This window comes from Lipotes vexillifer, unplaced genomic scaffold, assembly GCF_000442215.2.
Source record: "Lipotes vexillifer unplaced genomic scaffold, Lipotes_vexillifer_v1.1 scaffold914, whole genome shotgun sequence".
In the NCBI taxonomy this organism is placed as follows: domain Eukaryota; kingdom Metazoa; phylum Chordata; class Mammalia; order Artiodactyla; family Lipotidae; genus Lipotes; species Lipotes vexillifer.
Genome location: NW_006780388.1, coordinates 1,923,224 through 1,937,789, shown reverse-complemented (window position 1 = coordinate 1,937,789; position 14,566 = coordinate 1,923,224). Strand labels below are relative to the sequence as shown.

The window sequence follows — 14,566 nt, the reverse complement described above, 5'->3', positions numbered from 1 at the left end:
TGGGCCCTAGACCAGGAAATGTCGGGGCAGGAATGGGGGACCCAGGTATTAGAACCATAGAGCTTGGGATGGGGAATGACAGCTCACAGGTGGGGAAGCTGAAACGTGCTGGGAGGCCGCATCCTGTTTCTGGGCTGGTACTGATAGATGGGAAAGACCCTGACATGCACCCACCACCCAGTCCCCCAGGAAGACAAAATGGCCACTTATGCCCCCACACTGATGCCCCAGGGCCCCGGTCTCCAGGCCAGCCCTGCCGGTCATCCATCCTTTCTGCTTCTCCAGACCAGAAGCCAAGGAGACCTCAGTGACCACGGATTCTCTGGACACCTCCACAGCCCTGTCCCCACTCAGCTGAGGCAGAGCCAGCACCAGCTCAGACACAAGGTCGCTGCCCTCGTGGGGCCCTGGTGTCCCCTAGCACTGGGTGCCCCGGGGCCTCTAGCCTGGGATGGGGGATGGATCTAGTTGTGAATCCAGGGAGTCCCTCCTCTCAGGGCCAGGCTCCTCCTTTGGGGTCTGCTGAGTGCCACCAGGGGCCCAGCCCATGCTCCCAGTGACACAGTGTCAGGGTGAAGAGCACCAGGCATTCTGGGAGGGTTGGTGACCTGAACTCATGTCCCCAAAGTGCTTTTCCCCAACGCCTGGTGCTCTGGAAGACTGGTTCCTGTTATCCTGGACGAGGTACCCCAGGTGCTGTACGGGCGGGCTCTGGACCCACCTCGACTGGACTCTCAGCTCTGCCTTCATGGCTGCATGCCTCAGTGTCCTCATCTGTAACCTGGGTCAATGAGAAAGATCAACTTTCATAACATGGGGCTGAAGGTTAAATGGAAAAACCTGTGGAAGCACTTCACCCTGTGCTCAGCACCTGTGGGCCTGGATTCCTAGTAACTCAGCTGTCAGCACCTTGGTCACCCCAGTAACCCCTTGAGAGCCCTGTTTTGGGCACATTTTGTAGATGGGAAAGTGAGGTTTGACTGGGGGAGGTGACGGACCCAAGGCTACCAAGAGAGCAGAAGCACCAGCCCAGGGTTCTCTGGCTCCATTCAGGTCCTTCCCTGGGGGCACGGAGGCAGCCCCATCTGCCCCAACCTCCAGCCCAGATTCTTCCTAAACCCAGGTCCAAGGGCATCTCCACTGATGGGATTTTGCCTCCTGCCTTAGGACGGAGCCCTTGGACTGCTGGGTTCCTTCCAGGGAGGTGGAGGAGAAATCCATCTGCTGGGCCCTGAGCGTGGCCTGGGGGCCAGGCCATCGGTCCCGGAATGCCCCTGCCCGAGCCCAGTGAGCAGGAGGGCGAGAGCGTGAAGGCCGGCCAGGAGCCCTCCCCTGAGTCCCCTGAGCCGGGCACAGATGTCGTCCCTGCAGACCCCACGAAGCCCACGGAGTTCTCCGAACTGGTCCTACTGACAGCCTCCACTGAGAATGGGGATGGAGTGGACTCCCAGCCCGAAGCAGTGCACTGTGTCCTGTCCTTGGAGATGTCTGGCCCTGACACCCTGGCTGGGACCCCCCAGATCCTGCCAGTAGAGGAACAGCAGGGGGCAGTCCAACCAAGCCCCCAGGCCCAGGAACTGAAACACAGCAAGCCAGACACAGGTGAGTTCTGGGCCAGCTGCCCCTGTCTGGCCACTTTTGTGGTCCTGCATGCTCAGAGTTGGGCTTCGCATACCCCCCTTTCCAGTGAGGTGACCTTAGCCATCTCTTCCCTGCTCTGAGCAGGGCCTCCTGGGCCTTGACCCAGACTGGTGTGACGATTGCAGGACGTCATCCAAGGGCACCTCAATCCCTGTGTTCCCATCCGTGCCCCTGGCTCAAGCCTTGCTCTGTGTCAGCTGACCTGGCCCTCCCCTTGCCTTCAGCAGCCCCCCAGCCCCTGGAGTTCCTGAGGACCCCATTTGGGGGCCGCCTGCTGGTGCTGGAGTCCTTCCTGTACAAGCAGGAGAAGGCTGTGGGGGACAAGGTATACTGGAAATGCCGCGAGCACACCGAGCTGGGCTGCCGGGGCCGGGCCATCACCCGTGGCCTAAGGGCCACGGTGATGCGGGGCCACTGCCACCCGCCCGATGAGGAGGGCCTGGAGGCCCGGCGCCAGAGACAGAAGCTGCCCAGCCCAGCCCTACCCGAAGGCTTGGGGGATCCCCAGGGCCCCGGCGGCCGAGTGGAGGAGCCCCTGGAGGGGGTGGGCCCGTGGCTGTGCCCCGAGGAGCCGGAGCCGGCCCCGGGGCCAGTGCAGAACAAGCCAGCTCCAGAGGAGGATGAGGGGCTCCGAGCCCTGTCGCTGCTGAGCTTGCCTCCCAAGAAACGACCGACGCTGGGGACCGGTAAGTGCCCCCCGACCCCGGCTCTACTCTCAGGCAGGTGGGAACCACAGCCCTTTCCTCTGCCCAAAGATAAATGTGGGTCCCACGTGGCTTCTTAATGTGCTCAAAGTCAAAACGATTTTTAAAATATAAATGTGTCCAAGTAATCATTAAGCCCAAGGGGTAGAACTGGTACTCGTGAACCCGGCGGCCTAGGTCCTTCTGGAGCTTCCTGATGCAAAAACCTGGGGTTTATGGACCCCACGTGATTCTGGTAACCTTTGAAGTTTGGGAAGATCGGCCTGGTGGGAGGCTTGAGCTTTGTGCTCCAGGTTCAAGATCCAGCTCTGCCTCATGTAGCTGGGCAGCCTTGTTGAAGCTCTGCAGGTCAGGAGGTTGCTCCTAAGATGTGTGATAGCCTCGCCGTTAGGGGATCTGGCGCTGCAGTGCCAGCCCTGGTCCAGCGTGTGTTGTCACTGAGTAACTGGTAGATGGAGTCTTTGCAGAGGTTCTTATTCTTTGTTTGTTGGGTTTTGTTTTGTTCTTTGTGGCAGTTTTTATTACCAGTAACTGGGAGGTGGGCTTGGTCCCATAGGCTGGGTGCCTCCAGACCTGGAAAGGATTGAAGGATTTAGGGATTTAAGGCGGCTGCTGTGCTGGGTGCCGGGGGCTGGGTGAGAATGACTTGTCTTTCACTGTGTATCTTTTGGTCCCATTTCATTTTATGGCGTGTGCATGTGTTATTCGATAATTAGATACAATTTTCAAACAAACCCTAAGAAAAAGTATGGCCGGGAGTGACTGAGCAGGCAGGGTGTGGCATCAGAGGCAGCTTGGCCCTCCCCAGTGTGTGACCTGGGACGTGGTGCTTGACCACCCAGAGCCATGGCCTCCTCACCGGCCACCAGGAGAGGAGCCACACGGACTCCTTGGGGCACTGGGTGGGCAATCAGTGGGGATGCACCCAGGGCCCTGCCCTGCATGGTAAACTAAAGGAGCAGAGCTCTGCCAGCCTGCACCTGCCCAGCCCCCTCCCCACTTCCTCCTCCAGGAGGGCCCCCACCCCTGGAGTTCCTGAGGACCTGCTACGGGGGCAGCTTCCTGGTGCACGAGTCCTTCCTCTACAAGCGGGAGAAGGCTGTGGGGGACAAGGTGTACTGGACGTGCCGGGACCACGCGCTGCATGGCTGCCGCAGCCGGGCCATCACACAGGGCCAGCGGGTGACTGTCATGCGTGGCCACTGCCATCCGCCTGACGTGGAGGGTCTGGAGGCCCGGCGGCAGCAGGAGAAGGCCATGGAGTTGCTGCGGGCCAGGCCGGGCGACCCCGGGGGCCAAGCGGACAAGCTGCTCCAAGGCGTGGACAGCCTGTTCTACCGCAGGGGGCCGGGCCCCCTGACTCTCACCAGGCCCCGGCCCAGAAAGCGGTCAAAGGCCAAAGATCAGGACCTCCTGGCCCAGCCGCGAGGCGAGGAGGACCAGGACGAGGACCTGGGTGAGTTCACACCCGCTGGCCTGGCGCTCTGCCTGTACTCCAGTCTTGCTCCCCGAGGTGCCAGGAGGTGGGAGGGGGGTGACGCCAGGCCTGGCCCAGCCCCAGGCCCTGCTCCAGCTCACACCCCAGCTTCCAACCTCCCTCCCCTGACCCCCTCTCCCATTTCTCCCCAGGAGGCCCTGAGTTCCTGAGGACCCCTCTGGGGGGCAGCTTCCTGGTGTACGAGTCCTTCCTCTACAGGCGGGAGAAGGTGGCCGGGGTGAAGGTGTACTGGACATGCCGGGACCAGGCCCGCATGGGCTGCCGTAGCCGAGCCATCACCCAAGGCAAGCGGGTGACAGTGATGCGAGGCCACTGCCACCCGCCCGACCTGGGGGGCTTGGAGGCCCTGCGGCAGCGAGAGAAACGCCCTGGCACGGCTCAACGAGGGAGCTCTGGTAGGCCAGACCGGGGAGCGGCCTCAGGAGACAGTCAGAAGACCCAGACTGCCCGCCCCGTTCCCTCTTGACCTCCAGCAAGCATCCTCCCCGTCCTTACTGGGGACCCTCTGGAAGGTTACAGCTCCCTCCTGTCTCCTCTCCCTACCCCCACACCCCCTCCTGGTCCACCTCACCTTATCCCCAAGTCGATTAGGTGACTTGGGGCGTCACCCTTTCTCTTGGGCAGTGGGCCTCACTCTCCTGCTCAGACCAGCCCAGAATCTCTGCAGCACTTGATCAACCCAAGCTCCCTTTCCTCCTTCTCATCCTTTCTTTTTTCTTAAGAATGTATAGGATTCATAGAGAAAGCTAATTGCACAAGCTGTTTTCTCATTTTTCCAGTGTGGGTGGCTGACACCGTGCCCAGTAACAAGCACGTCCTACAGACGTGGTTTAAGGGCTGAAGGTGACCCGTTCCTGTCATTGACTTCTGTTCTCCTCCAGCTGTTCTGCCTGATCATCTACCATTGTCCCTCTGGGCTCTATGACGAGGGTCACAGGCCCCCTCCTCCCACCTTTGTTGGCCCCACAGTGCTTATGTTTGACTCTTGTGGCCACAATAACGTGCATATTCCGGCTCATCTTGCTAAGAGCAGCCTCGGCCCAGCCTTCTCTGCTCCCTGCTCTCCCTCAGGGGTTCCCAGGCCCATACTTTTCTGAGTTATCTGAGTCGCCTTTAGAGCCTTTTTGGCCCTAAAATTCTCTCAAACTGGAGATCTCTGATTTTTTTTTTCTGACTCTCTTTTTATCCCATTTCCTTATAACTTTTATGTACTTTGGGACGATCTAACCTCACCCCACCCTTACCCCCAACTCCCACCCCAAATAACCACTTAGCCATTGTTCTTTTTTTTGTTTTCTTCCTTCCTTCCTTCCTTGCTTCCTTTTTTAATTTTTTGGCTGTGCAGAACAGCATGCAGGACCTTAGTTCCCCAACCAGGGATTGAACCTATGCCCCCTGCAGTGGAAGCGCTGAGTCTTAACCACTGTACCACCAGGGAAGTCCCCTTTCCGTTGTTCCTTAGGGCATCTGCTGCCCTCTTCCCTAAAGCGTGCTTCCTTCCATTGCTGTCAACTGGTTTTTTATTTCCTGTTGACTTCCGACCAGAGACGGCAAGGACCCAGCAGTTACCCACTGCCCCCTCCTCTCGAGGCAGCTGTTGCACTTTTTTAAAAAAATAACCTTATTTATTTATTTATTTATTTATTTATTTTTGGCTGCTTTGGGTCTTTGTTGCTGTGTGCAGGCTTTCTCTAGTTGTGGCGAGCAGGGGCTACTCTTCATGGAGGTGTGCGGTCTTCTCATTGTGGTGGCTTCTCTTGTTGTGGAGCACGGGCTCTAGGCACGCAGGCTTCAGTAGTTGTGGAACGTGGGCTCAGTAGTTGTGGCTCGCAGCTCTAGAGCACAGGCTCAGTAGTTGTGGCTCACGGGCTTAGTTGCTCCGCGGCATGTGTGATCTTCCCGGACCAGGGCTCGAACCTTGTCCCCTGCACTGGCAGGCAGATTCTTAACCACTGCGCCACCAGGGAAGCCCCACTGTTGCACTTTTGTTCTATAAATCTGTCCACAGCTGAGTGGGAACACACTGCAGTGGAGGTGTGGCTGTTTGTGGCTCCTTTTCCATGGTTGTCTGGTGTTTGTGCTCGAATGACTGCATCTTTCCGAGGTGCATGCAGGGGGTCTTTGCTTGAAGGTATAGGGTCGTGTCTCCATCCCTGTGGTACCTGGCTCTGCTGGGGGCACTTGGGGCCTTTTCAGGCCAGAAACCGTGTCCTTCACTCATGAAAATTTCCTCGTGTTCAATGACTTTCGAGTCCCCATTTTTCTGACATTTCCTTGATTTTGCTTTCCAGTCCTTCTGGAAAGGAAGGACTTTTTTTTTTAACTTTCACTCTTGTATTTGAACTCCTTTGCATTCCATCCTCTGAGGAGTGCAGCGGCCCTGCCGTCCAGCCTCTGGCAGTGGCCTTGTTTTCTCCAAGTACCTTTTCTCTATGAGTTTCTTTAGTCTCTGCCATTCAGGGTGAAGCTTCTCTCTCTTTTTTTTTTTTTTGGTAACTTGTGAAATTTTCTAGCCAGGTACATACCATTCAATTTTCTGTCGATCACACAGTTGTATAAAGCAGCAAAACTAAAGGAGGAATGATTGTTGTATATGCTTTAAATTGCTTTGCATGGTCTCATTTGTGATACTTTGTGTAAGAGTCTTGACTTTTTCATCATGTAAGATGGTGTGAGAACCTTTGACCCACGTGGCCAGTGATCCTTAGCCAGGTTTAAGGAGAGACCCACACGCTCCGTATGTGGGTGCCGACCAGGTGACCCTCGAGACCCCAGGCCTCAGAGCCCTAGGACCAACCTCCTGCAGCGGTTTCAGCCTGGCTGCCGGCTCCAGGGACTTGGGCAGGGAAACAGGGAGTTTCATGTCAGTGCAGACTTCCTCCTCCTCCCCCACACCCCAGACTCTTCCTCCCCTAGGGCGGGCACCTGTCTCATTGCTCTTCATGCAGACAGTCCTCATCAGTCCCCCTGTTTGGGGCCTGCCCTAGACCCCTACTTTGGAGACACCTCGGGCCTAGGCTTGGCCACTGGACTCTGCTTGTTCTGAGAGTCTCCCCGCTGAGGCTGGGTGAGCTCTTGCCTTGCCAGGTCTATGACCAGGTGACCCCCTCTGCCCAGCATCTGACCTGGGTCAGCATCTCTGCCGTCTCCTCTCCTCTCTGAATTTCTGGCCTCACACCCTGTGCCTTTTTCATCCCTCAGTGGACATTTTCACCGGGTGCGGGGGGAGCAGAAACATGCCCCACATCATATACCTCCCCTTCAGCCACTCACCCCCCACCCCGGCCCCCCTTCTCCAGGGCATTCTCACCAACCCCCCACTATGGCTGCCATCCCTGCTGCTGTGCTGACGGACCCCTGAATCCCCCTCCACCCCTCCTGCGTGGTCCTGGTGCCTGGACGGCGGGAAGGGAGTCCTCGGAGCAGAAGGGCGTGGCCACCTTCTGGGTCCCCCCTCTCAACACGTCAGGACAGTAGCCCAAGCCGCTCCCTGCCTCCCCTCCTGCCCTCACGTCAAAGCCCACCCAGCCTGGCTCCCTGGGTGAGTGGATCCTTCTACAGCCCCACTGCCCACCACGCACAAGGGGCTGTGCGCAACTACCATTTCGCTCCTGGTTGCTTATCCCCCGTAGGGCCTGTCCACTAATTCCTCCAATTTAGCAAGGGCGAGAGGCCCTTGTGCCATCCCATTGCCGGCACCTCGGATAAGACACCGCCTTCCTGCAGGTGCTGCGAGGTGGAGGAGACAGACTCTGCCTTCAGTGATCTCCACCTCACCAGTCTCCCGCCTCCCTTCTCTCTCAGGCTTGGGAAAGGAGCCCTGGGAGCTCAGGCTAGGCTGAGTCTGGGGGATGGGGGGGCCTGTGTCCTGGGCTGTGAGGAGGTAGATGCAGCGTGGGGTGGGGTCCATGGGTCTCATGCCAGGAGCCATGCTGCTCTAGGCTGTGAGAACGGGGTCACGGCCCCCCTCGTTCCTCGGCTCCAGGCCTGGCTCCAGGCTCTTCCTCCCCCGACCCCCTCTCCCATTTCTCCCCAGGAGGCCCTGAGTTCCTGAGGACCCCTCTGGGGGGCAGCTTCCTGGTGTACGAGTCCTTCCTCTACAGGCGGGAGAAGGCGGCCGGGGAGAAGGTGTACTGGACGTGCCGGGACCAGGCCCGCATGCGCTGCCGTAGCCGAGCCATCACCCAGGGCCAGCGGGTCATGGTGATGCGCAGACACTGCCATCCGCCCGACCTGGGGGGCCTGGAGGCCCTGAGGCAGCGGGAGCAGCTCCCCAGCCCAGCCCAGAGGGAAGGCTCAGGTGTGGGTGAGAGGGGGGTGGCAGGGGCCGGGCCCTGGTCTCCCTGCTGGCCCAGCAGCCCCTGGGGACAGCTCAGAACACAGGCTGGAGGCTGCCTGCTGGGACATTCCTCCTGTGGCCCATGTCCAGTGGTGTCTGTCCTCCTGGGCTGTGGGCTCCCTTAGGGCAGGGGCCACATCTGGACTCCACACTAATGGCACTGGTCCTCATCTGGAATGCGCTGTCAGTGGGAGAAACCAACTCAGACTGCTGGAAAAAATGGGGCCAGGGGCTGCAGTGGCATTACTGGCAGCTGCAGGAAATGCTTGGCACCCATTTGTGGGGCAGTGCTCCTGGACCTGGGGGACCCTCTGTCTCCCCTCTCCCTCCCCACTCCTGCCAGTGCCTTCAGCCACCCCAACCCCAACATGTCAGGAGCTTTCAGTTCAGATTCTTAAAAGTCTCAAAAGGGAGAATTTGATTGGTTGCCAGCTGGCCAAGGGGAGGGTGAACAGGGAGCCGGGAGGCCCCTAGTGCACTGTCCAGACCAACCATGGCCCTTCCAGAGTATTCCAGTTCAGCCCAGTCCCTGCCCTGGGGTGCTTGCTTGCCAGCCAGCGTGAAGGCCAAACAGGGTCAGGAGAGGCCTGCAGGAAAGCTCAGTGTTTGGGCGGCTGCAGGGCCAGCCTGCCCGATAGCACCACAGCCATCAGACAGACAACCAGTCTGCACTCCAGGGCATCAGGGCTGTGGTGGCTTGAGCTTCAGTCCCCAGGGCCCTGCAGCACAGGCTGGGGTGGAGTGCAGGGACCAAAGAGGGACCTGCGGGGGCTGGGGGGTCTGCAGTTTCCTGGCTAGAGCTGGCTGGTGGGACAAAGGAAGCAGTCTCCATCCCTGGCACCCAAGCTCTGTCCCCTGCTTCCAAGGCCCGGCCCAGGCACCCCACTCACACGTCATGTTCCTTCCAGAAACCCTCCAGCCCCTGGAGTTCCTGAGGACCTCTCTCGGGGGCAGGTTCCTGGTGTACGAGTCCTTCCTCTACAGGAAGGAGAAGGCGGCCGGGGAGAAGGTATACTGGATGTGCCGGGACCAGGCCCGCATGGGCTGCCGCAGCCGGGCCATCACCCAGGGCCAGCGGGTGACTGTCATGCGCAGCCACTGCCACCTGCCTGACCTGGCGGGCCTGGAGGCCCTGAGGCAGCGGGAGCGGCTCCCCAGCACAGCACAGCAGGAGGACCCAGGTACAGACAGGAGTGGGGGCGAGAGAGCTGTGGGTATCTTGGTCTCTGCCAGCCCGAGGTTCGGACACCTCAGGGGACAGGCACTGTCTGGGGACCTTTGTTCCCTGGCCTTCCTGCCTTTCCAGTCTTCTAACCCTCCTCTCTACTGGCTCCTTCTCCTGAGCCTAGAAACACACCTAAATTGGTCCCATCCTTAGAACCAACTCCCCTTGTAACTGCCATTTTTTTCCTCTCTTTTATACTAAGAGGTCCTAACTTTTTATGGATGGTAGTATATTTTGAAAATCTGATGAAAAAATATAGACCACCCTAGAAGAATATACTAATGTGTGTGCACACGCAAACATGAGTGCTCCCGTCGTGCACACACACACGTAGTTTTGCAAATAATTAACTGTATCAAACTGAAAATGGGTTCCCTTCAGATAAACAGAATGTAAAACCAGTCTTTCTTTTTAATTTTTCAATTTTATTTTATTCTTTATACAGCAGGTTCTTATTAGTTATCTATTTTATACATATTAGTGTGTATATGTCAATCCCAATCTCCCAATTCATCCCACCACCACACACACCCCCGCCACTTTCCCCCCCTTGGTGTCCATACGTTCTCTACATCTGTGTCTCTATTTCTGCCCTGCAAACCGGTTCATCTGTACCATTTTTCTAGTAAAACCAGTCTTTAGAAAGCATTATGTGTCTCATATTAATTCATGGAAATATTAAAGGCCACATCTTATAAAATACGGGAATGAATCCAAGTTGTATCAAACAAACAAAAGAAACTTGATTTCTGTTTAAAAAAATTTTTTTTTTCCATGAGAAAGCCACTGTTCAGCTTAACCAAGGAGGAGGCGCTGTGGTTTGCCTTTGTCGGGGTGAAGGGTGTGCCATCTTTGAGATTGTTGCCTCCCAGTCTTTTTGGTGACAAGGTGAAGACTGACTCAGGATCTCCAGCAGTTTATTTTACCAGGCATAGGTAGTTTTGGCATCAGAAAACCAGAATTCCCCTAATGACTCCCCCAATCAGAGTCATTCCACCTGGTTTTCATCCTCAAGGCCTTGAGGTCATCGTTCCAGGAGGTGTGCCTTTGCCTCTGGCAGCTTCAACAAGAAAAGAATTATTAATCCATGTTTTCAATGTTTTTTCCTCAGAAAAGACAAAACTTCTGCCTGAAGTTCAACTGTGCTTCGAGACTTGTGCTCCTGAAAGCCAACAGAGCTATGGCTAACTGTATTACCATAATCACAAATTACACAAAACTAAGTGACTAAGAACAATAAATATTTACTGTCTGTCACAGTGTCTGTGGGTCGAGATTTCAGGAGTGGTTGGGTGGGGTGGTTCTGGGGTTGAAGGAAAGATGTCAGTGGGGGTACACCCATTTGAAAGCTTGAGTGGGGCTGGAGGAAGTGCTTCCAAATGGCCTGTTCACTCACATGGCTGTGGGCTGGAGGCCTCAGTTCCTCACCATGTAGACATTTCCTTAGGGCCGCTTGAGTGCCCTCAAACATGACAGCTATCTCCCCCCAAAACAAGTGATCCAAGGGATCCAAGGGAGAATGCAGAGCAAGAAGGAGGCCACCACCTAAAGCAGAATTCATGTCCTTCTCAAGCACATGTGGGACAGTCCCCAGGATGGATCATATCTAGGCCATAAAACCAGACCCCACAAATTTTTAAATTTATTTTAAATTATTTATTTATTTATTTGGCTGCACTGGGTCTTTAGTTGCGGCATGGGGGATCTTTGTTGCAGCATGCAGGATCTAGTTCCCTGACCGTGTACCAAACCCAGGCCTCCTGCATTGGGAGCGCAGAGTCTTAACCTCTGGACCACCAGGGAAGTCCCCAGACCCCACAAATTTAAAAGGATTGAAATCATGCAAAGTATTTTGTCTGACCACAGTGGAAAGAAATTAGAAGTCAATGACAAAAAAGTTTGGGAAACTCACAAGTACATGAAAGTTAAACAGCGTACTTATAAGTATTACCAGTGACTCAAAGAAATTACAAGGGAAATTAGAAAATACTTTGAGGGGCTTCCCTGGTGGTCCAGTGGTTAAGACTCCGCACTTCCATTGCAGGGGGCACAGGTTCAATCCTGGTCAGGGAACTAAGATCCCACATGCTGCATAGCGCAGTTAAAAAAATTTTTTTTTAATAAAAATTAAAAATAAAGATCTTGGGCTTCCCTGGTGGCACAGTGGTTATGAATCTGCCTGCCAAAGCAGGGGACACGGGTTCGAGCCCTAGTCCAGGAAGATCCCACAAGCCGCAGAGCAACTAAGCCTGTGCACCACAACTATTGAGCCTGCGCTCTAGAGCCCGCGAGCCACAACTACTGAAGACCGCGCACCTAGAGCCCGTGCTCTGCAACAAGAGAAGCCACTGCAATGAGAAGCCCGTGCACTGCAAGGAAGAGTAGCCCCCACTCGCCACAACTAGAGAAAGCCTGCACACAGCAACGAAGACCCAACACAGCCAAAAGTAAATAAATAAAATAAATTTTAAAAAATAATAAAAAAATAAAGATCTCAAGTCAGTAACTCAAACTTACATGTTAGAAAAAGAATGCTAGAAAAAGAAGAACAAGGTAAACCTAAAGCAAGCAGAAAGAAGGAAATAATAGCTATTAGAATAGAAATTAATGGAATAGAGAATAGAAAAGTAGGGACTTCCCTGGTGGTCCCGTGGTAAAGAATCCGCCTTCTAATGCAGGGGACACGGGTTTAATACCTGGTCGGGGAACTAAGATCCCACATGCCATGGGGCAACTAAGCCCGCATGCCACAACTACTGAACCCACGTGCCTCAACTCGTCAGCCCACATGCTGCAAACTACAGAGCCCATGCACTCTGGAGCCCGTGCACCACAACTAGAGAGATGCCTGTGCACTGCAATGGAAAGCCCATGCGCAGCAACAAAAGGTCCCACGTGCTACAACAAAGATCCTGTGTGCCGCAAGTAAGACCCAACGCAGGCAAGAATACAGTAAATAAATAAATAAAATATACATTTTTAATGTTAAAAAAAAAAAGAAAACAGAGAAAACTAACAAAACCAAAAGTTGTTTCTTTGAAAGGATCAACAAAATTGACAAACCTTTAGCTAGACCAGAAAAACCAATTATAAGGAAATACTGTGAACAATGGCATGCCAACAAATTAGATAACTTAGATGAAATGAAAAAATTCCTAGAAAGCTACCAAACCTGATTCACGAAGAAATAGAAAATCTGAATAGACTTAAACCAAGTACAGAGATTGAATTAGTCATTTTAAAACTCCCCACAGGGCTTCCCTGGTGGCGCAGTGGTTGGGAGTCCGCCTGCCGATGCAGGGGACACTCGGGGAGGTGCCCACATGCCGCGGCGTGGCTGGGCCTGTGAGCCATGGCCGCTGAGCCTGCATGTCCGGCCCCTGTGCTCCACAACGGGAGAGGCCCCAACAGTGAGAGGCCCGCGTACTGCAAAAAAAAAAAAAAAAAAAAAAACAAAACTCCCCACAAGTTAAGACTCTGTGCTTCTGCTGCAGGGTACACAAGTTTGATCCCTGGTCAGGGAACTAAGATTCCCACTTAGGCCTAGATGACTTAATTAATGAGTTCTACCATATATATATTTATAGATATAATATATAAATATATATTTACATACTTATATACATTATATACATATATATATATATATTCTTTTTTTTTTTTGGCCACACAGCATGTGGGATCTAGTTCCCTGACCAGGGATCGAACCCAGGCCCCCTGCATTGGAGGCATGGAGTCTTAACCACTGGACCAACAGGGAAGTCCCAAGTTCTACCATATATTTAAAGAAGATCCTTCAGATACTCTTCCCAAAAATAGAAGAAGAGGGAACACTTCCCAACTCATCCTGTAAGGCCAGCAATACCCTGTTATCAAAACCAAGCAAAGACATCACAAGAAAAGAAAACTAGGGACTTCCCTGGTAGTCCAGTGGGTAAGACCCCATGCTCCTAGTGCAGGGGCCCTGGGTTCGATCTAGTTGGGGAACTAGATCCTGCATGCATGTCACAATGAAGAGCCCATGTGCCTCAACTGAGAAGTGGCAGAGCCAAAATATATTAATTAATTAATTAGTTAATTAATTTAAAAAAATAAAACTATAGAGCAATATCTCTTAGGAACATAGAAGCAAAAATTCTCAACAAAATGCCAGCAAACTGAATCCAGCAACATAAAAAAGGATCATACACCATGACCAAATGGGACTTATGCCAGGAATGCAAGATTGCTTTCCCAGCTGTAAATCAATATCATACAGCTTGTGTACAGAACAGATTTAACACAGCAGGCCTGCAACTTCTGTCCTTAGAACAACCTGCTTGCAAGGCTGACCCTTAGCTTCCAGGGTCAAGGTCAAGGATGCTTCCAGGACTTGACCTTGTTACTATCCCTAAGTGATAACAATTGCTCACTCTTACCTGTTTGTACAAAAAAAGCAGCCACAACTACTGAAGCCCATGCTCCTAGAGCCCGTGCTCTGCAAGAGAAGCCACTGCAAAGACAAGCCTGTGCACCACAATGAAGAGAAGCCCGCGCGCAACAACGAGGACCCAATGCAGCCAAAAATAAAAAAGTTAAAAAAAAAACAAACTTTAGTGCTTCAAATAATACCATCAAGAAAGTGAAAAGACAATCCACAGAATGAGAGAAAATATTTGCAAATCATATCTATTAAAGGACATGTATCCAGAATATATAAAGAATTCTTAGGGAATTCCCTGGGAGTCCAGCAGTTAGGACTCAGAGTTTTCACTGCCAGGGTCCGGTTCAATCCCAGGTCGGGGAACTAAGATCTTGCAAACCGCAACAATAAAAAGACAAATAATCCAATTAACACGTGGACAAAGGATGTGAATAGACAGTTTTTATTTCAAAGATTTTATTTCTTTTATGAAGTTCAAGATATACTAATGGCCAATAAGCACAATTAAAGATGTTCAACGTCATTAGCCTTAGGAAATGCAAATCAAAACTACAATGAGGGGCTTCCCTGGTGGCGCAGTGGTTAAGAATCCGCCTGCCAATGCAGGGGACACGGATTCGAGCCCTGGTCTGGGAGGATCTCACATGCCTCGGAGCAGCTAAGCCCGTGCCCCACAACTACTGAAGCCCATGCACCTAAAGCCCATGCTCCACAACAAGAGAAGCCACTGCAATGA

The 14,566-nt window shown here is 53.5% G+C and overlaps 1 protein-coding gene across 1 annotated transcript; it reads left to right on the top strand.

Moving 5' to 3' along the window:
* The first annotated feature begins 1,241 nt into the window (after positions 1-1,241).
* FLYWCH1 (FLYWCH-type zinc finger 1) lies at positions 1,242-10,595 on the top strand. The gene is made up of 7 exons (XM_007453518.1): positions 1,242-1,602; positions 1,869-2,327; positions 3,358-3,801; positions 3,975-4,238; positions 7,880-8,143; positions 9,091-9,363; positions 10,519-10,595. The coding sequence occupies exons 1-7, from the start codon at positions 1,269-1,271 to the stop codon at positions 10,593-10,595; spliced, it is 2,115 nt and encodes a 704-aa protein (XP_007453580.1). The 5' UTR covers positions 1,242-1,268.
* Positions 10,596-14,566: the final 3,971 nt, after the last annotated feature.

Bases quoted from the DNA above. Each gene is read 5' to 3' on its own strand.
- FLYWCH1 (XM_007453518.1), top strand. From the start codon at position 1,269: ATGCCCCTGCCCGAGCCCAGTGAGCAGGAGGGCGAGAGCGTGAAGGCC. The intron at 1,603-1,868 runs GTGAGTTCTGGG...TGCCTTCAGCAG, and splicing joins ACACAGCAAGCCAGACACAG to CCCCCCAGCCCCTGGAGTTC. The intron at 8,144-9,090 runs GTGTGGGTGAGA...TGTTCCTTCCAG, and splicing joins AGCCCAGAGGGAAGGCTCAG to AAACCCTCCAGCCCCTGGAG.